Source organism: Gouania willdenowi, chromosome 14 (genome assembly GCF_900634775.1).
Source record: "Gouania willdenowi chromosome 14, fGouWil2.1, whole genome shotgun sequence".
In the NCBI taxonomy this organism is placed as follows: Eukaryota; Metazoa; Chordata; class Actinopteri; order Blenniiformes; family Gobiesocidae; genus Gouania; species Gouania willdenowi.
Genome location: NC_041057.1, coordinates 33,075,749 through 33,102,016, shown reverse-complemented (window position 1 = coordinate 33,102,016; position 26,268 = coordinate 33,075,749). Strand labels below are relative to the sequence as shown.

The 26,268-nt window shown below is 36.0% G+C and overlaps 1 protein-coding gene across 3 annotated transcripts; it reads right to left on the bottom strand.

The window, feature by feature from the left end:
- Positions 1-3,274: 3,274 nt before the first annotated feature.
- LOC114476216 (zona pellucida-like domain-containing protein 1) lies at positions 3,275-26,169 on the bottom strand. Of its 3 annotated transcripts, none has more exons than XM_028467569.1 (12): positions 25,795-26,169; positions 24,176-24,738; positions 23,620-23,733; positions 21,131-21,351; positions 19,052-19,233; positions 15,286-15,358; positions 11,335-11,432; positions 7,730-7,810; positions 7,489-7,660; positions 7,323-7,425; positions 6,376-6,405; positions 3,275-3,723 (listed from the first exon to the last, which is right to left on the bottom strand). In XM_028467569.1, exons 3-12 carry the CDS (start codon positions 23,723-23,725, stop codon positions 3,548-3,550), a joined length of 1,242 nt encoding a protein of 413 aa, XP_028323370.1. In that variant the 5' UTR covers positions 23,726-23,733; positions 24,176-24,738; positions 25,795-26,169; the 3' UTR covers positions 3,275-3,547. The 3 variants fall into 3 exon arrangements, with proteins under 3 accessions (XP_028323370.1, XP_028323371.1, XP_028323368.1); XM_028467570.1 differs by lacking the exon at positions 25,795-26,169 and having other exon boundaries at positions 24,176-24,301; positions 24,487-25,422; XM_028467567.1 differs by lacking the exon at positions 25,795-26,169 and adding an exon at positions 24,848-25,422.
- Positions 26,170-26,268: the final 99 nt, after the last annotated feature.

The following is a 26,268-nucleotide window of genomic DNA, read 5'->3' as shown; positions in this document are numbered from 1 at the left end:
AGTCTCCTCTATTGTTTTTGGGTTCACTGTAATAAACTCTAACATTGTAGTTGACTCATCCCTCAGTGGTTGAAGCTGTTCAAGCTTTTTGTGATTTTGCTGGTTTGTTCTGATATTTGACCTTATTGATTGTATTTTTTCATTGAAATATACAGCAAATTCATTGCATTTTCCAGCTGACAGTAATTCAGGGGCTATCTGATCTGGGGGGGTTGTGAGCTTTTCAATTACAGAAAACAACGTGCGAGAGTTGTTGACATTTTTGGCAATAATTTCAGAAAAGTATTGCTGCCTTGCTTTGAACAAGCCATCATTGAATTTTCGCAGACTTATTTTGTACAGTTCTAGATGAATTTGGAGTTTTGTTGATCTCCATTTACGCTCAGCTCTTCTACAGTCAGATTTCAAATTCTGCATTATCTCAGTCCTCCTCCAAGGTGATAAAGGTTACCTACCTCTGGTGTCGTTTAATAGAATCTGAGATATCTACAACTGAATTATTTAATCATTTAAACAGAAATGTATGTTTTTTCTGGCTTTTTTATTTTCTCCTGCGGGCCGAATTGGATGGTTTAAAGGGCCGGATTCAGGCCCTGGGCCTTGAGTTTAACACATGTGGTCTAGACCAGTGGTTCCCAAACTTTTTAGGCTCTAGTGCCCCCTTTCTTTTATTTCTGAATCCAAGTTCCCCCTTTTGTCTGAGTACATTTTGCTAAGAATTCTATGAAAAAACATCTATAAATCATAATGATGGAATAAATTAGTGATAACACACATTTTAAATGATCTAATTTTGTAAATAAATAAAATGAAACCGTATTTAGTGCCTCCTGAATAGATTTATTTCTATAGTTTTTTTCATTTCTACCATCATTTTGTGTGTTTCAATGTGATTTTGTTGTTTGTCTGTTCTATTTATTTTTCATTATATTTTTCTCTTATTTTCTGTGTTTTTGTTGTAATCTTTGCGTTGTTGTGTTAGTCAAAGATCAACTCCACGTTAGGACTTTATTTTCTTCAGTCAAAAACATAACCACACCGTCCAGATAAAAGTTACAACTGAACCACAGCCAGCATGTGTACAACATGTGTCCTCCAAAAGGAGAGCTAGAGCCCCCTAGCTGTAGGGCATGTAAGGTGAACATAAAACCAAGAGCTAACAGTTGTTGGTATTATTTAAATTATTCTCTCTGTGTGAAATAGAATAGATTTGTTTCTATAGTTTTTATAATTTACGGTCATCTCCCTCCTGATGTTGGACCAAGACTGATCCTTGTATTTTCAGTTCATGTTCTAATCAAAATCATTTCTATCATCATTTTGTGTATTTTGTTGTTTGTTTTTTCATTATTCAGTATATTTTTCACTTATTTTGTGCGTTTTTGTTGTTTTTGTGTGTTATTATTCTCTCAGTGTGTGTTTTTGGTGTCATTTGGTTGTTTCTTATGTAGTTTTGTATGTTTCTGTCATTTTTGTTTATTTTGTAGTGCTTTATTTAGTGTGTCTGTGTTGTTTGTCTGTTCTTTTTATTATTCAGTATATTTTTCTCTCTGTTGTCATTTTGTGTGTTGCTGATAATATTCAGTGTGATTATCATTTTTTATTAAAAATAAACAAAACCGTTTTGTTCACGGGCGACACATTACTGCTTTGATTGTGTATATGTGTATATGTGTGTCGAATATGAGGTGATCACAAACACAAATTTACTTTCACATTCCTCTGATGGGTGTTCCATAAATCGGGTTATGTTCAAACTCTGAGTATGTTCGAACTCAAATGAAGGAAACTGAGTATCTCATTCCTAAACGTGAGGTATGTTCTTCTCTGAGTATGTTACCATGGCAATATTGTCCGTGAACTAAACCTGCTCGCTGGCAGGTTTTATCAAAGACTCTCTATGCAGCCATCCTATGCTGCTGCCACGTCTCCTCAAACACATTTTATTCATTATATTCACCGCTCGTTACGTCATTGAAGTGATAAAGTGATGAAGTGACCAAAAAGTGCGACTAATCACGGGTGTTTTAAGCCACTATAGTCACTGAAGTGGCATTCAGTGTGAACACACCTTTAGAACAGGCTCATATTCCTCAAACACCGGCTTATTTCACCATCAGTGTGAATAAATCACTCTCTTCTGGGTGGTTGCCATGGCAGCTCGAGTAATCTCTGATCCATTGAAGATGGCTTTTTATCGCGCGTGTGCACGTCAGTAACCCAAGGTTTACATACTCAGGGTTGATTAACCCACTGTAATAAATCACATACCCAGAGTGTTCCATCTCTGGGTATGTTGACCCAGAGTTTATGGATTAACTCAGAGTTTGTTAACCCTCCTTTATGGAACACCCCTCTGGTCTTTTGGGAAGAGTACATACACAATTATAAATGAGCACAATGTACAAAGTCAAACATTTTATTTCTACCACAATATTTAAAATGCCAACAAAATTTGAACAACTGTTAAAATTGTTCTTAAAAATGAGGACAATTACAATTCATAGGAATTCAAATTCATAGTATTCTTCCTTTTCCTCATTGTTCTAAGCTCTAGTTAACATTGAGTGTTATTAACGTACTGGACTGTAATGTATGGACGCTCCCATCATTTAAACACTACTGTAATGTATCAGAGCCATCAGAGACCAGTCTGTTAAAGCTTCAGTCACCAAATGCAGGGTTGGGCTCAATTATTATTGTAACCATGTAATTGATTATTAATTGTAGTTGTAATTTTAAAAATCTGTTGCTGTCATAATCATAATTAAATTGTAATTGAGTTCAGATAATTGACTTTTTAATTGCCATGAAATTTCTAAAAAAATTGTCAATTATAATTTAACACAAAAACTGGGGAACCGTGTTACAGTTCTAGGTACAGTTCTACACATATGTAGTTATTAGAATTATTAAAATATGTTTCATATCAAGCTTTCACACATTTTACCATTTAAAAAAATTTTAATCTAGGGGTATACTGACACAAAAAAGGTTCAAATGCCCACACCATAAATATTAAAACCTATATTTTCATTGATTAGGAATCTTAACAAGGCAATCAATAGATAGGAAACTAATTACATGATAGATATTAGTTTTTAACATATTTTACAACTGATTTAGGACCTGTTCTCATTATCAATGCTAACAGAAAGCTAACACAAGAGGAAGGTTCGCTTTTATTAGGTTATTTATTTCAGGCTCAGTAATTATGATTAGTTGTAATTGAACTTTAATAATTGAGAATGTAATTGTAATTGACTTTCAGAGGATAAAAAATAATTGTAATTTAATTGGAATTGGAAAAACAATGCTGGTCACTGTAATCGTAATTGAACATGGGTAATTGAAAATGTAATTGTAACTGAAAAATGTAATTGACCCCAACCCTGATCACATGACAAACAATGGCTCTAAAATTCGTCTATCTCAGCATCTCAACATGCTTTTTCCTGATAAGTGTGAGGCTTTTACTGCTGACTCAGCACCGTGCGCTGACTCAGCACTGTGCGCTCAGGGCCGCAGTGTCCCAAACGTTTGGCCCTCAGTTGAAGGCAGAGTTATGGACTCCAGTGGAGGTGCTGAGGGAAGAGTTTTTGCCTTTGAGGAGTGTGACGGAGAAGATGAAGAAGCACACGCTCATGACACCCAGGATGATGACCCCTGAGATGAGGGCCCCTGTGACCGTGTTCATTTCAAAGACTGGAGCTTCCACACGGGCTAAACACAAAAAGCATTCAAACTGTTTTTCATCACTTTTTTCTACTAATAGTAGAATAATGCAGTTAAGTAGAATACCAGACACAATATTGGCCAAGATTTCCTTGGTATATTCTATTTATTTCAACCCACATGCAAAAGAGACTTGAGTAAATAAATAAGAGAGAGTTTAGACAATCCTGCATGTCCTAACACACTAAACATCTGTGTACCCTTCGTTCTTTGGTTATTTTGTTTGAAAACCAAATTAAAAAAAATAGAAAAAACAGATTTATTTTTTTTTGTTTTATTAATTTAAAACTAGAAACAGGACTAAAACCAAAAACCAAACAAGCAGCGTTTTTCTGTTTTAAAATTAAATCTGTTTCTGTGATATTTGGATATTTACGGGGAAACTAGGACACGTTTTAGTCTCACCACACAGACGGGATACAGAAGGAGGTTTATTCTGCTGCGTTTGATAAAAAATGATTTTGTATCACGTTGTCCACCTCACACTGAGGCGTAATTTGTGTCAATCGTGTTTCGTTACAGAGTTATTGATGCTGGAACCAAAAAATGGATGTTACGTAAAACATGCACATGATTTGTGGAACCAGAGGTGGTGTAATGAATCTACTGGTGCTCCTTGTTTCTTGTGATCAACCTCCGTACGTGTTGACAGCTGTTGTTAGCGGTATTTATAACGTGCAAAATAAACATTTTTACTGCCCTCAAAAAAGCTGTAATTGTTTTTGCAAAAGTGTCAAATGGTAGAAGTTCTAACATTAATTGTTCCTCAAACCAGCCTCACAGTCCATAGTTAGTCACCAGTTTATTTAGATACTATTTGGATCATAACACCGCGAAACAAAACATAAACATGAGTAGCTTTATATGAGCTAAAACATCCACAGACTGAATGAAAACATGAGCAGGACCAGAAAACTGCTGAAATAAATCCTAAACAGTCCTATTGTGTGAGGAGACCAATTTCCCAGTAAATATCAAAATACTACACAAACAGAAAAACAGAAAAAAAAATGCTGCTTATCTGGTTTTTGGTTTCTCTGTATTTCTGTTTTGGTTTTAAATCAGTAAAACAAAATAACCACTGTTTATTTGTTATTTTGATTTGGTTTTAAAACAGAAAAACCAAAGAACGAAGGGTACACGGATTACTAAACATTCACCTCTAGATCATGTTCATATCGCATTGGTCGGTCCTGACCACATCTGCACGTCTATACAACGTCTGAAATAGGTTGGCATCTGAACGTCTGGACCTTGATATGACGATTTCTGATTATTACTCATGAAATTTAAACAGCCTTGAAAACCCACACACAGACACGTAGCATGTGTGTGTTTATTACAAATCATTATTCAGTATTATCTACAGTCACTAAGGTGTATTTCAGTAACATATATTATGCTCTTCCATCTTAATAGCAAATAATGTATATGTTGAGCCTTAATTCCCATTGAGCAAGTCAACGTTGAAACGACGTTGAGAAGACGTCTTTTTCGGATGTCGTGTGGTCAGGTTAATTTAACAAACGCACACACAACAAGACATTACAAAACTCCCAAAATTACCGATATTGTACGCTCTCACAGTGCAAAACAGTTGTTAAAATGTATTTAATACTGTATTTTGTCATAGAGTTTCAGACAATTAATTTGGTAATTCAAATAACTGACATGAACCTTTGAAAAATGATGTGGATAAAAAGGATTAACATTTGGCTAAAAAAGTGCACTTCAAAGAATAGGGTCAGGGGTTCAAATCCAACAAGGATCATATTTCTTATGCCGTCTTCTTGGACGTTCTAGAAAACGTCGTTTTCTGACATCCAGCCAGCGTCCAAAAAAGACGTAAAAACTTTTGCTCTGCACTCGCCAGAGACGTCTTCTCAACGTCGGACTATCACGTCATTTCAACGTTGTTTCAACGTCGGTTTGCTCAGTGGGAAAACAATTAAAGGGACAATTGTCACAAACTGGAAAGACGATTATATTTTGTGTGTTGCTTCAATTGATGGGATGGTGTAAATTTAGCCAAACTTTAGTAGGATTTATTAGGGCTGTTGCTTTATCGCTTTATCGCTTTAACGCGTTAATTGCGATTCATTCATAACACGAAAAAATAACGCACTAAAAAAATTACACAATAAAAAGAGTTCCCAGTACACCCATAATAATGATGCACCAGCTACAACGGTAGAACTCAAGGAAAAGTCGTTGTGCTTCGTGCACATTAATTTCAGTTAAAAAAAAAAAACAATAAAAAAAACACTGAATGAAAAACTAAATCCTCACTAAATCCTCGCTGTGTGCAAATTGCGCAAGAAAGAGTTTGTGGATGAACGGAATTTTTATTAACCCACAAAACTGAGTAGCGTAGTAGAGCAAATGTGTGTTACAATGTTTTATTTGGTGAAAATTAATTTATTTTTGGTCCTGCATATGAAACACAGCTCTATTCTGTGGGTTTTACCTCCTATTAAAACCCATCAAAGGAGAACAGGTCTGATTTCATTATATTTTTGCCTGATTTCAAAGTAAAACGTGAAATTCTAAAACATTATTAGTAAGTTATTGTCAACAAATATTGTTTGTTAGTTTTGTTTGTAGTGATGAGTTTTGTAAAATAAAAAAAAGAAAACTTACCAAGCTGAGAGTTGTTAGTTGGTGTTTCATCTACAAAAAGAAGAAATATATTTATGAATGAGAAGATTTCAGTAAGTTTAATGCACAAAGTTTTCATCTTGAAAGCAGAAAAACACTTTAACAGTTTATTGAACCGGATCAGCTGAAGTTTGGCTACTTTGCATTTATCTTTTACCTAATTTATGTCACAGATCTGGATTTCTATGCATGTCTATGATCTTCACTCACGTCACCTGTCTGTTATCTGTCTGTTATCTGTCTGTTACCCGTCTGCTACCCGTCTGCTACCCGTCTGCTACCCGTCTGCTACCCGTCTGCTACCCGTCTGGTACCTGCCCACTCTACTTTGTTGTTACTTTGATTACATTCCCACATAGTATGCTGTCTTTGGCTTGCTTGTTGTCAGTCTATCTTGTCTTGTCCTGCTTTGTCTCGCCTCGTTCCATCCTGTCTTATCTTATCTTGACCTGTCGCCTTCTGTTCTGTTTTGTTCAGTGTCGTCCTGTCCCATCGTGTCTTGTTCTGTCTCATCTTGTTTTGTCCTGCTTTGTCTCGCCTCGTCCCACCCTGTCTTCTCTCTCCTTGTCTTTTATTGTCTTGTCTTGTCTTATCTTATCTTGACCTTTCGTGTTTTGTCCCGCGTCGTCTTGTCTCATTTTGTCTTGTCTTGTCCGGCCATGCCATGCAGTCATAGCCACAGTCATGGTCAGTGTCGTTGTCCTGTTGCACATTGTGAGTCTGTGATTAACTACCCTGTTTGAACTCTCAGACAGTTTACAGATCAAATCTATAAATCTATCAGTTGTCATAAGTTCATCTCATCTTTCTGTTTCTGGCTCCTTGGTGAATTTAATTCATGCTAATCATAACTATCACCATTTAAGAAGGGTGTGTTAGTCCTGTTGATTATTCTACGCTACATAGACAGAGAATAAATCCAACTGTACCACTCCTAGTGATGATGGGTCCAGCTGTTAGAACAGCGTTTCCAGTTGCAGAGTTTGATTCTTGTTCTTCAGGGACGTTCCTTCGTTTCCTGCTGCCACAGATCTAAAAACAACAAGGTGGTTTGTGATGCAGTAATCATGACATTAGTATTATGTTGGTTCTCACCGGTATGAGTAACGGACAGTCGTCTGCTCTGCACAGCTTGGTCACACAGTGCAGGAACACAGTGGACATCTTCTGGTTCTTGTGCTTCACAAAACGAAAGACTTCAAAGGCGAAGCGACCCATTTGGCTCTTCCCGTTCTCAAAGATGGTCGTCTGAGGGTCTTTTTCACAGCTGACCAAAGAAAAATCTATATTATATCATACATGATAAGACAGGAAGCTTTTAATTAATTGGTGTTACCTAAAGAAGAGATCGTAGCGCAAGTCATCATTGGGGTTTCCTGAGGGTGTGGTGTAGCAGTAGTCCATTAAAACGTTCCATCTGTTGACAAAGATGATGACTCAGAAAAGGGTGTTTACATTTTGGTATCAAAGAAGAAGAAGAAAAACTAAACTGAGTCCAGTTTCAAGTAATTATGTACAGGCAGGCAGGGGCAGCTAAAAAGAAGCCTGCCTATGGTGGGTTGATATAAGGTCATTTAGAGCAATTTAATCTGTTGTTGCTCATTTAAAAAAAATGAATAAATAAATAAATAAATATATATATATATATATATATATATATTTTTTTTTTTTCTTTTTCTTTTTAATCTGTATTTTTTTAATTTTTATTTTATTTACTACTCGACATTCTAGGCGACCTCATTTAAATTCCAGGCGACACCACATGGGGTCACGACCCCAAGGTTCAAAAACACTGGTGTACAGTAAAAAAATGCTGAATGTTTGTAATTGCTTGAGGTTATTGAGCAACATTTTTGTTACTTATATTTGGAACATTGTTTTCTTTTTCATTATGACATTCTGTCAATTATATATATATATATATATATATATATATATATATATATATATAAATGTAAATGTATTTATTTAATGAGAGAATAAAGGTAACTTTTTCTTTATTATATACACTACCGGTCAAAAGTTTTAGAACAGCACACGTTTTTCAGTTTTTTACTTAAAATTGTTCAGTTTATTGTGTCATTGCACTCTGAAATAAAAGTATAGAACAAATTGAGTTGAAAAAGAAATGATGGAATCCATGAACAATACTGTTCAGCTGGTGTTCATGAGGGACCGGTACCACAGTGTGTTCCAACAATGGAGACAGAGGAGGTTGGAAGTAACCAAGAACAGTGTGAACACCTGTAGGAATGAGTAGCACCAGCTTTCAAGGCTGATTCAACCTTTCTTTGCTGCAGAACAGCTTTAAATTATTAACCACTTCATGTTCCCTGAAAAAGGTCTATTTGTATAATTATGAAATGTACATTATTTTTCAGTTTTGGGAAACCAAACGTTTTTATTCCAGGCTACCGAACTAAAAACGCCCTCACTTTGTTGTTGTTCTTGTTGTTGTGTACACCAGTTAAATCTCTACTCCTCTGTTAATCGTGAATGGATCAGGCTGAAATTTGGTAGCTATAATCTATGAATGTGGACGCATCAACGCTCAGAGCCCGATTTTCGATTTGGGGCCCCAAAAGAAAAAAAACCCAAAGTTGATTTCTCATTTATTTGCGAGTCAAATATTACGACGGTTGGTGGTACCAAATCATTGGCAGATACCAATATATAAATGGGGCCCATTACCTTGTACGTGTCACGGGGTGCCAGGGGGACCCCGGGGGTGCCATTTTTCAAATGACTACTCCTCTGTTAGATCAGATCAGAATGCAGTTTGGTATGAATACTCTATAAATGAATATAAAGAAACACTCTGAACCCTTTTTATGAAATAGGGTAGGGGGCCCGGGGGCCCACTCTCCATTTCCGGTAATTTCCAAATTCATGGGAACATAGTGGTGTAATATATCATTTCAAAGGTAATTCAACGTAGATTCAGATTTTACGTCGCACAATTTCATTTGTTTTACTTGGTGGAACGGAGTCATTTGACTGAATTCTCGGGAACGTGGTAAGTGCTAATCAGCGTCGAGACGTTTCGAGGGCCAGGCCGTAGTTCATTAGAACTTGATTTTTAACCTCTGGCTGTTCAGTACTTACTTTTGTACCATTTTAAGCTATTCATTGGAGTAGCACGACTTGAATTGCAATAAATAACTGACCGGTAGTGTGTGCGTGTATATATATATATATATATATATATATATATATACACGCACACACTACCGGTCAGTTATTATATATATATATATATATAATTTTGTTTGTATTAAAAAAAATGTTTGAATGTTTTTAGTGATCTGAGTGATTTTTTCCCTCAAATATTGTAGACACACGATTCTTTAGTTTCTCAGAGTGTAAGCTGTCATTTAATATATACACATATATAATAGTAATACATCAAGCTTTTCCTTTATAGATGGGGTTGAATCAGTTTTGTAAAATAAAAAATGCAGAATTTCTTCTAATCCAGAATTAACATGGCCAAGATATTTTCACTAATCTGGAAAGTGGAAATGTTTTTCACAAAACCTAAACAATAGATGAGGTCGGATTTACCTGTTATTTTAAATATGTTTATCTGAGATTAATGAACCTTGGAAATGTATTTTATCCATGCAGTAAACCTGCTGCTGACCAGGCTAACAGGCAGGCATCTTTAGTAGACTGGATTACTGTAACGCTGTCCTCACAGGTCTGCCTAAAAATATCAATAAAAAAGCTGCAGTAAATCCAGAACGCTGCTGCCAGAATCCTCACAAACACAAAGAAAGTATATCACATAACTCCAGTTCTCAAATCCTCACACTGGCTCCCAATCAATCAGAGAATGGACTATGAAATACTGCTACTGGTACAGGACCAACATATATCTCTGACCTTCTGCTCAAATATCAACCAACCAGAGGTCTCAGGTCGTCTGGGACAAACCTACTTTCTGTTCCCAGAACAAAAACAAAACACGGAGAAGCAGCGTTCAGTTTTTATTCTCCTCATCTGTGGAACAAAGTCCCAGAAATCTGCAGATCCACCCAAACTTTTAAATTTAGGTTAAAGAGATTTTTACTCAACACTGCTTTTAATTAAACAGTCACATTATTTAATCTGATATTAACCTGTTTTGTTGATATACAATCGGCACGGGTTCCAATTATCAGAGTTTGATGTTATAAATCAGTGTTTCTCAAATGAGGGTACGTGTACCCCTGGGGCCTAGGGTACATGATGGCACTTCAGGGGGTACTTGAGATCAAATATAATTGCAATTGAAAACATCTGTTGCTTTTGTAATCATAATTTAATTGTAATTGAGTTAAGATAATTGACTTTGTAATTATAATTGGCATGGAAATTCTATAAAAACTACAATTTAATTAAACGCAAACCTGTGGAAACATGTTATAGTTCTATAATTTACACATACGTAGTGAACAATCGATACAGTAAGTTTCATGTCAAGGTTTCTTACTACTTGTCACTTCTCTTAAGTATCATATTAGGTTTTTTTTCTAAATAAATGGAAATCTATGGGTACATTGACAGTAAAAAGGCTCAGACACCCAAACCAAAAATGTTAATACCAATAATGTAATTGATTAGGAAGCCTAACAAGGAAACCAAGAGATGAGAAACTAATTAGATGATGGATAATATTTTTTACTGTATTTTAAAGCTGATTTAAAACATGGCTCAAACTGACCCGTTATCATAAGAGATGCTAACCTAAAGCTAACACAAGAGGAAGGTTACGTTTTATGGGCCTATTTATTAAAGGCTCAGTACTTGTGATTATTTGAATAAGAAATTTAGTAATTGAGAATGTAATTGTAATTGAATTTCAGTGGAAAAATAATAATTGTAATTTAGTTGTACTGGTAATTGAAAATGGATAATTTAAGATGTAATTGCAATTGAAAAATTGCTGTTAATAAATACCTTCTGTCCAGGTTAGAGGCTTTTACTGCTGCAAACACCCTGGTCTTTAGGGTCAGACCGGCCCCTGGGATGGTCAGCTGCTGGACGTATGTGGGGTCCTGGAAACAAACACCAGTCACACAACTCTACCTCCGTCAATCTGACTGTCAATTTATCATGTTTCTTTTCCATGGGCATAATTTATAAAAACACTGCCTACAAACGTGCAGCTTCTCTGGTATCCATTAAATACAAAAACTCTTTAAAGTTTGTGTAAAGCAGAAATAAATTGTATTATGAGTTTGTCACACCACAGAAACATGCGTTATTGACCACTGAGCCAAATTTGAAAGATGAAAAAAATCCTTAAGTATGTAAAATTAAGTCTCAAAATCATAGAAAAACAAGCACTTCTCTGCTCTGAAACGCTGGGGGCGTGTCAGTTAGAGGCGCTGGAACCACGCCCACATGCGGGACAGGTTTTTGATATGGGCAACATGGGCCGCTGCCCAGGATGGCAATCTTTAATGGCAGGCATACACTGTGTGATTTTTGACTTGTGCGTCTATTTTTTGAGATTGTGCGAGTCTCAGCTAGATTGTGTGTCATGCATGGTGTGGTACACATGGTGTAGTATACATGGTGTGGTACACATGGTGTGGTACACATGGTGTGGTATACATGGTGTGGTATACATGGTGTGGTATACATGGTGTGGTATACATGGTGTGGTATACATGGTGTGGTATACATGGTGTGGTACACATGGTGTGGTACACATGGTGTGGTATACATGGTGTGGTATACATGGTGTGGTATACATGGTGTGGTACACATGGTGTGGTACACATGGTGTGGTATACATGGTGTGGTATACATGGTGTAGTATACATGGTGTGGTACACATGGTGTGGTACACATGGTGTAGTATACATGGTGTGGTACACATGGTGTGGTACACATGGTGTGGTATACATGGTGTGGTACACATGGTGTGGTATACATGGTGTGGTACACATGGTGTGGTATACATGGTGTAGTACACATGGTGTGGTATACATGGTGTGGTATACATGGTGTAGTATACATGGTGTGGTATACATGGTGTGGTATACATGGTGTAGTATACATGGTGTGGTGTACATGGTGTAGTATACATGGTGTAGTATACATGGTGTGGTGTACATGGTGTAGTATACATGGTGTAGTATACATGGTGTGGTATACATGGTGTAGTATACATGGTGTAGTATACATGGTGTAGTATACATGGTGTGGTATACATGGTGTGGTGTACATGGTGTGGTGTACATGGTGTAGTATACATGGTGTAGTATACATGGTGTGGTGTACATGGTGTAGTATACATGGTGTAGTATACATGGTGTGGTGTACATGGTGTAGTATACATGGTGTAGTATACATGGTGTAGTATACATGGTGTGGTGTACATGGTGTAGTATACATGGTGTGGTGTACATGGTGTGGTGTACATGGTGTAGTATACATGGTGTGGTATACATGGTGTGGTATACATGGTGTAGTATACATGGTGTAGTATACATGGTGTAGTATACATGGTGTGGTGTACATGGTGTGGTGTACATGGTGTAGTATACATGGTGTGGTATACATGGTGTAGTATACATGGTGTAGTATACATGGTGTGGTGTACATGGTGTAGTATACATGGTGTAGTATACGCAGTGCACCGTGTGTGAGTTAAACGGTTCTCAGTGATCCTCCGCTCCAATAGTGACTCTTTACACTCGTGCTTTCCTCTCAGTTCTCTATTTCTTAAACATGCTTCACTCTTTAAAAATGTTATTAGACTAGAAGAGTACTGTGGTATCTGTTGCAGATATTCCCTTCAGTGAACAACAGTGTGTAAAATGTTGACAGAAAACGGTTGAACGGTTCAATAATGATGAGAAGTGGAATGAAACTAGAAAATGTCTCCTTATCTTTTAAGGCTTTTTTTCTCAGTCTGTGCAGCGTCTGTTTCATATTTCTCCAGAACGCAGTAGTTTCTATGGCCTCTTTCTGGGGAATCTATCTTTGACAGTTTATGTTTACTTTGATAATACGTTTGACTGTCTGCGGTGGCAGGACCAGTGTTATGTTATAGCTGGAGACCATTTTAACTAGCAACCAATCAGTCCCACATGGCGTTTATCAAATAGTCTAATCAAACCCACAAATAAATAAATAGTTTTGTCATTTTCTCCTTTACAGCTTTGCAATAAATGTAATTAGTATTCAACAAATAATCAGATACATTGTCATCAAATGTGTCCAAACTCTTATTGTATTTATTTATTTAACTATTATCCATTTAAATAAAACATTTTTGGTTAAATAATAATAAAGAGCAGTGATAAGCATAAACCACACCATAGGTGAAAGACCAACATATGAGGACATGATTTATGACTTTGTCTGCATCAAGGCAAGACGGGTACGTTTATAGTTTCAACAAAGCACTAAAAAAGTGAAACCCAATTTAGGCTGTGTTTTTGTTTTGATTTGTAGTTGTAGTGTTGCAGTTTGTTTAATCTTACCCTTATAAGAATTGCTTTTATTCTCATAATAATGTATTTTATTATTTTTATTGAACCTTTTATGACAGTACACTAAGCTATACATAGTTTACAAGCTTTACATTGCACTACATTGTAAAATACTTTGTTTTACTTGTTTTGTATATAGTTTTCTTGAATGTTTAAAGTTGAAAATGTTAAACCTCAAATGTATATAATTTATTCTATGAGTATATTAAGCTATGCACAGTTTACAAGCCTTACGTTACACTACTTGTTATTGTTATTTATTGTGAAGAAGACAGAAAACCATAATAAATAATTGCATTTCATTTTGGCCCAGTAGTTTGTATGTTGGTTTGGGGTGTATGTGTGTGTGTGTGTGTGTGTGTTGGGGGGGACGTTATTGAGGTTTCCCACCCAGGGTGTCATTAATGTCAGAACCTCCACTGTGCCTGTCTATGGGAGAGAGCAGTGTGATGATGCTTCTACCATTGGTTTTCCAAAAGTGCTCGGATCGGGCCAAACGAGGTGTCAGCGTAAATGTCAAGACTGCGCCCGTTTGAGGCGAAACCGTGATCGTGGTGTAAAAAAGTGCTAATTTCATGGAAAAAGTGACACCAGCTGATGCGTTTTATTCCCCCGAGTCTGAATATGTGGTTTGTTTTTGGCTAGGGGCCAAATTCCACCCGCTGGAGGACGCAGACGTTTGGTGTGCTTCAGCAGCAGGGTCGGCTAATGCTGATACCTCACGTGGCTGTGATTTCTGACCCGCCCATTAAATCCTGAACACAGGAATTTCAAACACAGTTTGTGAAGCCGAGCTCCACAATTACATTCTGAATCTTTTTACATGTTTTAAGGAAATACATTTATGACCTATTTATTGTGTTTAGAAGAAAATGGCTGAATTATGACATTCTTTCTCATAATTATCACTTTCTATCTCAGAATTATGACTTTTTATTTCTTAATTATGACTTTTATCTCTTAATTATGACTTTCTATCTCATAATTATGAGTTTCTATCTCATAATTATGACTTTTATCTCATAATTATCACTTTCTATCTCATAATTATGACTTCTCATAATTATGACTTTCTATCTCAATTATGACTTTTATCTCATAATTATCACTTTTATCTCATAATTATGACTTATCTCATAATTATCACTTTCTATCTCATAATTATGACTTTCTATCTCAATTATGACTTTTATCTCATAATTATCACTTTTATCTCATAATTATGACTCTATCTCATAATTATCACGTTCTATCTCATAATTGTGACTTTCTGTGGTGATTTTTTTGTTCGTGGTGGAAACATATTTTAATATATTAATTACCACAGCCAATGAGTTTCTATGCATTCAGTTTTTAGTGTGCAGTGGTATCAGACACTGAGGTGTGATGGAGGCAGACTTACGTTGTACAGCAGGAGGTTCAACGTGCTGATGAAAGTACCGTTGTTTTCCTTCACTGAGATCGCAGCAGCTGACCTTTAGATTAAACAATAAAAAAATTACTTTTTAATACATTTGGAAAAGGAATTTCATCGTTGATGAGCACTTTTCACAATTACGATTAACATATGTATATTTTCTAACCCCTAAAAGTCAATTATAATTACATTCTCAATTACTCAAGTTCAATTACAATTAATCACAATTACTGAGTCTGAAATAAATGACCTGATAAAACGTAGCCTTCTTCTTGTGTTAGCTTTCTGTTAGCATCTCTAATGATAACGACTCACTTTTGACGCATGTCTTAAGTCAAAATTAAAAAAAAAACATGATCTATCATTTTAATTGTTTTTCATCCCAAGTTTTGTCCTAAATTAAATTATAATTGACAGATTTTATAGAATTTCCATGCCAATTACAAATACAAAGTAAATTATCAAAATTCAACTACATTTCTATTATGATTACAACAGCAACATATTTTTAAAATTACAATTACAATTATAATTATGTCATAATTGTAATTCATTTTCAAATACGCAATTACAATTATAATTGACCCAAACCCTGGTCAACAGAGAGCGGAGTAAGTACTGGGAATTTACCAGTATACTTAACAGAAAAATACATTGATGATGCATTTACAAGCATTGATTTTTATTTCTCCAGTGGAAAGCTTAAACTGTTTCCCCTAATGATATCATAAAAATAAAATATGGTGTACATTTGTAAATACGTTTCAAAATTCTCTTTGTACCGTTTTGCATTAAAGCAGTAACTTGTACATAGACTGTTTAAAAGGGTTGCTATAGCTGACTGTATTAGCCACAAGAACATGATTAATAACTAAATTAATTATCTTATTACAAAAGGAAAAAGGTTATTGTGGGTATTTTGGCCCTGTTAGTTTGATTCTTATAAACAAGAATATTGGTGTGGTAAAATGTGAACAGTAAAGCTGATCAACAAAGCAACATTAACAGCCAATATTACACTACAGCACATGTCCAACTCATGGCCCAGGGGCTAAATTCGGCCCTTTGGAGCATCCAATTCGGCCCGCAGGAGAAAATAAAAATGACAGAGAAAACATAAATCATTGTGTAAATGAAACTTTAACAATATTTGCAGGTGCTCACAATTTTCCTGGTGCTTAAATCACATGATGGCAGTCATTTTTTTATGTAAAACAGTTGAAAAAAACAGTAAATTCTTACAAAATCCTTCAATTTTCCTCAAATCATGACATAATTAATATTAATTAAATAGAAATAGGACACAAAAACAAAAACATTTAAAGTAAAGACCCTGTTGGGACTGATATCTGTCACTAATTGCATGGATATTATTGTTTTCTTACATATTAAGTATGTTATTTATACATAGAAGTGCAAACTACGGCACAATAATGTTGAAATTACTAGTTTCCCCGCATAAAATTTTATATTTCAACGGTGCCGTTGCTGAAAAAAAAAAAAAGAAAAAAACATTATCTAAAAAAAACATGTGACACCCATGGCCCGGGGGGCCAAATTCGGCCCTTTGGAGCATCCAATTTGGCCCGCAGGAGAAAATAAAATGACAGAGAAAACATGAATCATTGTGTAAATGAAACCCAACAATATTTGTAGGTGCTCACAGTTTTCCTGGTGGCTATATCAGATTATTGCAAACAATTATAATGTTAAACTGATGAAAAAACTCAAAATTCTTACAAAATCCTTAAATTTTAATCAAATCATGACATAATGTTCCCCTTAAATAAATAGAAATTGGTCACAAATACTAGGATACTTAAAGTGAAGACCTTATTGGGACTAATATGTGTCACCTATTGCTTGGATATGGTTGGTTTCTTACATATTTTGTAGTTTATGAATACATAAAAGTGTAAACCAGGGCACAATAATGTTGAAATGACGCGTTTTCCAACATAAAATCTGTGGCCCACTTGACGATCAAACTGCTCCGTATTTGGCCCCTGAACTAAAATGAGTTTGACGCCCCAGATCAACATCATCAACCTTTAAAACAAAGTCAGTTAGAAGCCATTTCACCACTTCTTGGTTTTTCAAAAACACATTTTAGTTATAAACACAATGAATTCCAAGGCATTACATAACTTTGCCCTCTCCAGAGGTGAAAGTAACTGATTACAAGCAGATTAAACGTGAAGCATCACATCATAGTTAACCAATCAGATTAAATGTGATGCATCACATCATAGTTGACCAATCAGATTAAACGTAATACATCACATCATAGATGACCAATCAGATTAAACGTAATGCATCACATCATAGATGACCAATCAGATTAAACGTAATGCATCACATCATAGATGACCAATCAGATTAAATGTGATGCATCACATCATAGATGACCAATCAGATTAAACGTAATGCATCACATCATAGATGACCAATCAGATTAAACGTAATGCATCACATCATAGCTGACCAATCAGAATAAACGTGATGCATCACATCATAGCCGACCAATCAGATTAAACGTAATGCATCACATCATAGCTGACCAATCAGATTAAACGTAATGCATCACATCATAGCTGACCAATCAGATTAAACGTAATGCATCACATCATAAATGACCAATCAGATTAAACGTAATGCATCACATCATAGATGACCAATCAGATTAAACGTAATGCATCACATCATAGCTGACCAATCAGAATAAACGTGATGCATCACATCATAGCCGACCAATCAGAATAAACGTGATGCATCACATCATAGCCGACCAATCAGATTAAACGTAATGCATCACATCATAGCTGACCAATCAGATTAAACGTAATGCATCACATCATAGCCGACCAATCAGATTAAACGTAATGCATCACATCATAGATGACCAATCAGATTAAACGTAATGCATCACATCATAGCCGACCAATCAGATTAAACGTAATGCATCACATCATAGCTGACCAATCAGAATAAACGTAATGCATCACATCATATCTGACCAAAAAAATAATTGTACATTTTGACAAACCTTTTATTTTATACAGATGCCTTTGTGGAAAATAAATTCAGTTCTAATTGTGGTTGATTTGGTCTCTTTCTTTTTAAGTTTCTACATGAGACGTTTACTGTATGTAAGGGACCTGTACCAAGATTTATTACCAACAATAAACGTGGGGGGTGAAAGTAACTAGTAACTTTTACATTGAGTACTATTTAATTGAGCTACTTTTTACTTGTACTTGAGTATTTTATGCATAACTTATTTGTACTTGAGTACAATTTTAATCAAGTACCAGTTCTTCTACTTGAGTGTTATATATCTGTCTCTATTGCTGACCTTTTTTAGCCTCCATCTATAACAGGTGTCAAACTTACTTTAGTTCAAGGACCAAATTCGGACCACTTGGACCTTTAAGTGGGCCACAGATCTCTTGTTGGGGAAAAAGTCAACATTAATGTGCCCTGGTTTGCACCTTCACTTAAATTTCCCTGATTTCGGGAAATAGGGGAAATTTTGTGGAACAATTTGAGGAAAATAAGCCAGATTTTTGAAAAATTTAAAGTTTGTTCAACAATTTGAGAATAAAAATGACTGTCATATGATATAAGAAGTTAGCTCTGCTCTATTATTTTTAACTTCTCCAGTCGGCCGAATTTGATGCTCTAAAGGGCCGGATTTGGCCCCCGGGCCTTGAGTTTGACACGGGTGATCTATAGCATTGGTGCCACTTACGAAGCCAGCTGTGTGTTGTTGACCAGGTACTCCAGAGGGTAGCTGCAGCTGTACTTGTACAGCAGACCTGGTAGGTAGCTGATGATGGTCGGAGGGTCTGGTGTGTCGATGTATCCAGACACGTTTCCAATCTGCACCAGTGAAAGGTTCCCATAGGCATTTGGTCCTTGACCTGTTGTCACCTGCAATATGTAACGTCTGCATTAATAAACACTCTTACTATAGGATTGAAAACAAACCTCATTCATTTTTCAGCCAAATCAACATCAACTCATACGTCTGGGAAATGTTCCTGATACAATTTGCTAAACGACGTCACTCCTCCATGTATTTTAGCTGGAAGTTGAAAACACTTTTCTAGATCTATGTGGGGACTTATTTTTAAGAATTTAACAACTTAACAGGATCAGAATCTGTTGTAGAAGCAAAAGTGAAACTTTTTTGAAAAATGTAATTTGACAGTTTGATAAACATTCCACTTAGAATAGAATAATTTTATTGTAATTGCACAAGTATAATGAAATTGCACATGCCCCTCCCAACAACATTCAACTACATTTCAAAAATTTAAGCCAAACCGACACAATCATCATAAAAAACCAGACACATTTTAAAAAAGACAGCATTCCTTTTACTTGTTTCTATATTTGTGCTAGAATTGCAGTTAGTTACCATTTATTTGTTCTCACTAGTTTAAAAAAATTAAAAAAATTGTATTTCATACCATTTTGCACTTGTAAAGGTGACATTTATAATGATTGATATTGTGATATATCACGATGTATAAGGTATTGTTTAATGTAATGGGATATATTGTGTCGTGACATGAAACTCATGAATCATATCGTTAGATTCATGGCAATGCACAGCCCTATTATACACAAAGGCTATAATAGGGTATTATCATTCTATCTCATTTTTATAATCCATACTAGGAGCAACACTGGCTTACTAGAATGAAACGCCAAATCTGTTTTACAACTTTTAAAACCAATTTGATTTGGTTTTGGTGAATCCCACAGTAGTTCTCAAACCTTTTTGTCTCAAGTCCCCCCTTATGTCCGACTACAACATTTTCATCAAAATTGTGTGAAAAAACAACTATAGAGCATAATGATGGCATGAATGAGTGATAACACACATTTTATAGAATCAAATATTGTAAATAAATAGAATGAAACAGTATTTAGTGGCTCCTGAATAGATTTATTTCTATAGTTTTCATCACTTATGATCATCTCCCTCCTGATGTAGGACCAAGACTGATCCTTGTATGTTCAGTTCATGTTCTATTCAAAATAATTTCTATCATCCTTTTGTTTGTCTTTTGTGTCATTTTGTGTGTTTTTTGGTGTCTTTTTGTGTATTTTGTTGTTGTCTGTTCTTTTTTATTATTCAGTATATTTTTCTCCTATTTTGTGTGTTTTTTGTCTCATTTTGTGTGTTCTTGGTGTCATTTTGAGTATTTTGTTATTATTTGTCTGTTCGTTTTAACTTTTCAGTACATTTTTTGCTTATTTTGTTGTTGTTTTTGTGTGTTGTTAGTATTATTCTCTCTCAGCTTGTGTGTTTCTCTGTTATTTTTGTGTATTGTGTAGTGATCTTTTTTCTCTTATTTAGTGTCTTTGTTGTCATTTTGTGTGTTGCTGGTAATAGTGAGTATTTTTCTCTCTTAGTGTGTGTGTTTTTCGTGTCCTTTTGTGTATTTTGTTATTTAGTTTGTTCTTTTTATTATTCAGTATATTTTTCTCTTCTTTTGTGTGTTTTCGTTGTCGTTTTGTGAGTTGCTGGTAATATTTTGTACGATTATCATTTTTAACTAAAAATCTAAGTTATAAAACCAATATTTTTAATGCTTTCATTTCTTAGTTTTCTATGTACCTACTGTAGTGCCTCACATACCCCCATTTGAGAAACACTGCCTTAAAAGATATAATCAACAGTTTGCAATGCTAATAGTTATACACCTGCTACAATAGCTTCAAAATAACCAAAGATCTATTCTAAAAGTATTGAATTGTAAATGAAACTACGCTACCTTATGACGTGCATAGTGTCGATTATTGCTACAGTTCTTACCACGAGTGCGTTGCCGCAGGCCTCCAGAGTGGCCAGGCTGATGCTAAAAATGACCACGGTGGGGAAGGTGTTGTTATTGATGAATCCTCTACAATGAGCGTCTCCATGGCGTGCATTGAGGGCCAGATCACTGTCGGTGTATCCGGAGAAAAGAACTGGACAGAAGTTGATCTTCAGGGTGATGGTTTGAACCCCACAGTAGACGCTGATGTCCCTCTCAGCTGTAAAAGCATCAAAAGTAAAGTAAATACGCTGCAAGAAAAGATGTAAGGGAATTACATTTCAACAAAAATACACCAACAATTGTGAGTCAACAGGTTTTGTAGAAAGGAAGTCACAAAACAAACACATTTATTTACACAAGAAGAACTGCCCATAACAATGTCGTAATTGCATAAGGGTGAAATTTTCATTAGGGGCACATTTTGGAAAAAATATGTCCAGACCCGATACTTTTTAACATATTGTTTTCAGGAAATATTTTACACACTGGAATATCAAGTGTGTATTCCTTAAAAAATCATAGCTTTCTAGTTCACCGAGGTTTTTTTTTTGTAATGCAGGTTTGACTGATAATTTTCAACAATTTTCCATTTCCTTTCCACTCCGTTATTATCGACCGTATCCATGGAAACCCCAGAACTACTATTTGTTGTCGATTTTCAAAAGGCAATAAAAGACATTAGGTATTAGAACAGGAACCATGGCTGTCGTCCACTCCACTCCGTTACTACAAAAAGGAAACGTAGTGGACAGACCTTCATCATGTTAAACAAACAGGAAGACTTCAGCACTGCTGCTGCCAAGCTGCTCATACAGCGCAGCGTCATTCCACAAATGGCCCACGCACTTAGGTCTGAAAACATTCTGAAATAAGACACAGAGGAAACTACAGTGGCCTCATGGAAAGGTTGGGGTGCAAAATAAAAATGAGGGTCGCATAAGGAATAATTTTTATATCACAAGAAACAGTAATCTTTATACTATAAATTAAAACAGGGATCAGATTTTTTCTTACATCACCACATACAGTTATGGGCCAATGAAAATAGTAAAAAAAAGTATTTTTTCAGATTTCCAGAGCATGTCACCCTTGAACCAATGCATAAATGTGACTAATCATTAGTGATGTGAACAGCCTATGTTCATAGCTCTAAGCTGATCACATTACAGGGAGCTGAGACATATGCTAAGTTGTTTACTGAAGACCCAAACACGTTCCAGACCCAAAACCCAAAGAACTGTTTCCCATATTTGAGGAGCTGCCATGTCCAGATACGATGTATAGCTTATCTTTTTCTATATTCTGAGAGAGTAGGTGGAGCTAAATTACTAAACCATATCTCAATGTGATGTAGTTCCTGTGATACTGGAAGCTGAAAATGGAAGAAAAATAAGGATGTGCGAAAATCGACACATACCCCGCCTCACTAAATTATCCATAACCCAAAGTATTCATCAGATCAAACTAAGAACTTACAGTGTGCCTATTGAATACTTAAGGAACAATTGGTAAAAAACTCTGAATTTTTTTAGACCGAAGTGCGTGGGACGTCCTGAAAATTTGTAGAAATGACATGGAATGACGGTACCCACAGCTACCATGGAAAATAAGTGAGCAACTGCAAACTTTAAATTCCATGATTTTCAACATCCCAAATGTGGCCCTGATGAAAATATCATCCATATTGTAATTTATGACATCTAAGACGGCTTGGGGGCCACATGCGACTCTTGGTCTAATTTTGTGCAGCCCGCAAAGCAAACGCACAAAATGACAGAAAATACACAAAACAAAAACATACTAAAATATATAACATTACAGAAAAACACAGAAAAGACTTCAGAAACACACAAAGTTACTACAAAAATGAACAGAACAACAACAGCAATCCACAAAAAAAATGACAACAAAAATACACAAAATGACTTAAAAAACATAGAAAATTATAACACAAGTACACAAAAAGACAAGGAAAACAAACAAAATTGACTCAAAATAGGAAAATGACAACACAAATACACAATATGACTCCAAAATACATACATTTGACAGGAAAAATACACAAAAGGACAACAGGAATGCACAAAATGGCTTATAACAAGCAAAACCACTACTAACATATGCAGAATGGCAGAAAAATACACAAAGTCTTTGTTGTTTCCTGTATTAATGCTCAAAACAATCATTATTGTAAATGCTGACATGGATGTACGTAATGTGGCCCTTTGATCAAACTAACACATTTTTGTGGCCCTTGGTGTGATAGAAGTTGCCCACCTCTGTTGTATAGTAAACTGGCCATTTAAAAAACAGAGAACATGTAACAATGCACAATCACATGAAACTAATGTTGGGTGAACAGAACATGGAGCATTGGTGCGTGGTTAAAAAGAGATTCATATGTTTTACTAAAGCATAGAATATGAGTTGTTTTAATTTGTAAACAGACAGTGTGTAGCAAAGTGCGTTAGTTTAGAGTCCTCACCGGGGAAGCGACTGTGAGAGTTGGCATCGCAGTTGTATCCATTAAATTGAGCAGCAATTGTAGACACTTCACAAAAAAGTAAAAGAATCATAAATATATGTTCCATTTTAGCACCTAGAACAGAACAAGAACAAATTGTAATTCTGTGTTTAATCAACTTCTTGAAAAGAAAACAAACAGATATACTGTGTGAATATTCTACCGTAACTGATCTTATGCCAGAAAAGACTAAAGTCCTCGAGCTTTTGTACATGTACGTTTAGACTTTTAAGAATGATTTCTTGACCTAAAATGATCTCTCAAAGCAGGTCAGTGTTGTATTCAAATTTCCCTGAGCTTCTAAAGCTGTGGCAATAAAGTTACTAGCGAATACAAAGGGTTTTGGGGCCTTTTCATTGGTTTTATAATCACATTTCTTCATTTATTATCATCTTGTTCAAGCTTTTCATGATAATTTGTCCAATAGTCAGAGAAAAGTGGATTAGTAAACACCAGATCAAAGAAAAATGGTGCAGTTTCCAACAGATTTGGTCATTGAAAAGGCAGAACTACTCACCTTAAACGCCAGAAAGCGAGCGAGTCAGCGATTCTCCATAGGCTTTGGGCAGATGATGGAATGATGTGCACAGCATCCCGACCCAACAAGTGGAAACAGGACTCAGGAGCAGGGGGGAATAGGGCACTGTAACACATAAGAGATTCATTATTTGAACATGTCAACAAAAAGGGCTGTCAAAAGTGCACATGGGAAAGTCCATCAAATATGAATGTGTTATACAAATCCTTTCACGTCCACAGAAACATGAGCAGGTTTTAAAGTTTCCCACTCATATCCTTTCGGCCTAAACTGTCTCTGTCACTGCTCACAAATGATTTGACGCTGCATGAGGTCTGGCAGTGATGGGGGGGGAATTATCTTTTCATCGCTGCGGTGGCTCTCGCTCGTTGATTGAGACGTTCCTTTCTCCCTGAGCCAGTAGGGGAGAGGAGGACCCCGATAATCCACGCCTCTCAGGCTTTGTGTGCAGCAGTTCTCAGTCAGCACAGCAGCAGGCCACGGCAGCTACCGGTGACTTCTATTTGATCCTCTACGTTTGACTCACGGTCACTGGACACCGACTACATAAAGAGGCCGTGGAAAACAAAGCAAAGTTCAGAGACTCCTTCACTGTCAATTAGTCATTTGACTTTTTTAAATTAAACTTAATGATAGTTAGGCAGTACACACAGTCAGTGGTGTCAGCTAGGGCAGTGGTTTTTGGCTCACATACCGCTTTCTCCTATTCCTGAATCAAAGTCCCTCCTTTGTCTACTACTACATTTTGCTTAGAAAACTCTGATGAGACACAGATGAAAAGGTTGATAATCATATTTCTTTTTACATACTGACAGTCTTAAGTTTAAAGAAAACGTTTTGCAACAAAAACGTTCTCAGAAATATTCTTTCTTTTGTATTTATCATCTGTCCTTTGTAGTGAATAATAAGTCTAACAAAACGTAATATGTAATATCTTTTGTTGATTATTGTTCTAATGTATTTGCATTTCATAAACACTACAACAGTTATATAAGAGAAACACATCTAAACACTAAACATTCTTTTTTGTAAAACATCATCTCACAAAGGTCATGGGTTCAAGCCCTGGGGTGGAGGAGTAGCGGTTAATGAAGCAGACTGTAATCAGAGGGTCATTGGTTCTAATCCAACCTAGTCCATCACTGTGGGATGTTGAGCAAGTCCCTTAGCTCAGTGATTCTCAACTGGTGGGTTGGGACCCAAATGTGGGTCGCGGACCTGAACTGGGTGGGTCGCGGACAGTTGGTCAAAAATAAATATATACTTAATGTCTCTCAAGTTGGACTTCTCTTTCATTTTGAAAGAAACTTTTTTTTGACAGACATGCTGTGAAATGCATGTTTCACAGGAAAATATACATAATCTTTTTTAAAACTTAAATCTATATGAGTAATTTTAACAGTTGTTTTTGAAAAACTAAATTTGGTCTGATGAATTGGGTCACAAATTAATGACGGTGGCAAAATATGGGTTCCAGGGTGAAACCAGTTGAGAACCCCTGCCTTAACTAATCGAGCTGCTTGTGTTGGACGTTGCTTTGGATAAAATGAAATTGTAATAATAATTGTCCTTTTTGTGTGGAGTTTGCATGTTCTCACCGTCCTTGTGTGGTTTTCTCCTGGTTCTCCGGCTGCTTTCCACAATCCAAAAACATGTCTATTAGGTTGAGTGGAGTCTCTAGATTGCCCATATGAGTTAATAGAAATGTGAGTGGTTGTGTGTGTGTGTTGCTGTTCTGCTAACAGGTCTCGCTGGTCTCTGAAGATCTGCTCCCTCCAGTCTCCGCTGCTCCACGTCCTCCAGCAGTGCAGATAAGCCACAATGTGAGTGTTCCTTTTTACAACAGCTGCAGGTGTTGCAGCCAATTGATCAGCAGTTTTATGCAATGATCATGTGATTTTAATTACAATTATTATTAAAGGGGCAGTATCATAAAAAAAAAATCACTTTTTAGTGGTTTTGCTACAGTGATATACATTCATTTAGCCTCATTCAGACGGTCAAAAGTGAAAAAGTTCTGTTTCCTCCCTCCCTTGTTATTCCACATTTTGTAAAAAGTCAGCTCCAAACGG

What these genes read in the sequence shown, in the direction of transcription:
- LOC114476216 (XM_028467569.1), bottom strand. Translation starts at nt 23,725, where the DNA reads ATGGAACATATATTTATGATTCTTTTACTTTTTTGTGAAGTGTCTACA. An exon ending in CCTGCGGCAACGCACTCGTG is followed by an intron (nt 19,234 to 21,130) that starts GTAAGAACTGTA and finishes TACATATTGCAG; the next exon opens with GTGACAACAGGTCAAGGACC. An exon ending in GCCTCTAACCTGGACAGAAG is followed by an intron (nt 7,811 to 11,334) that starts GTATTTATTAAC and finishes CTTTGTCAACAG; the next exon opens with ATGGAACGTTTTAATGGACT.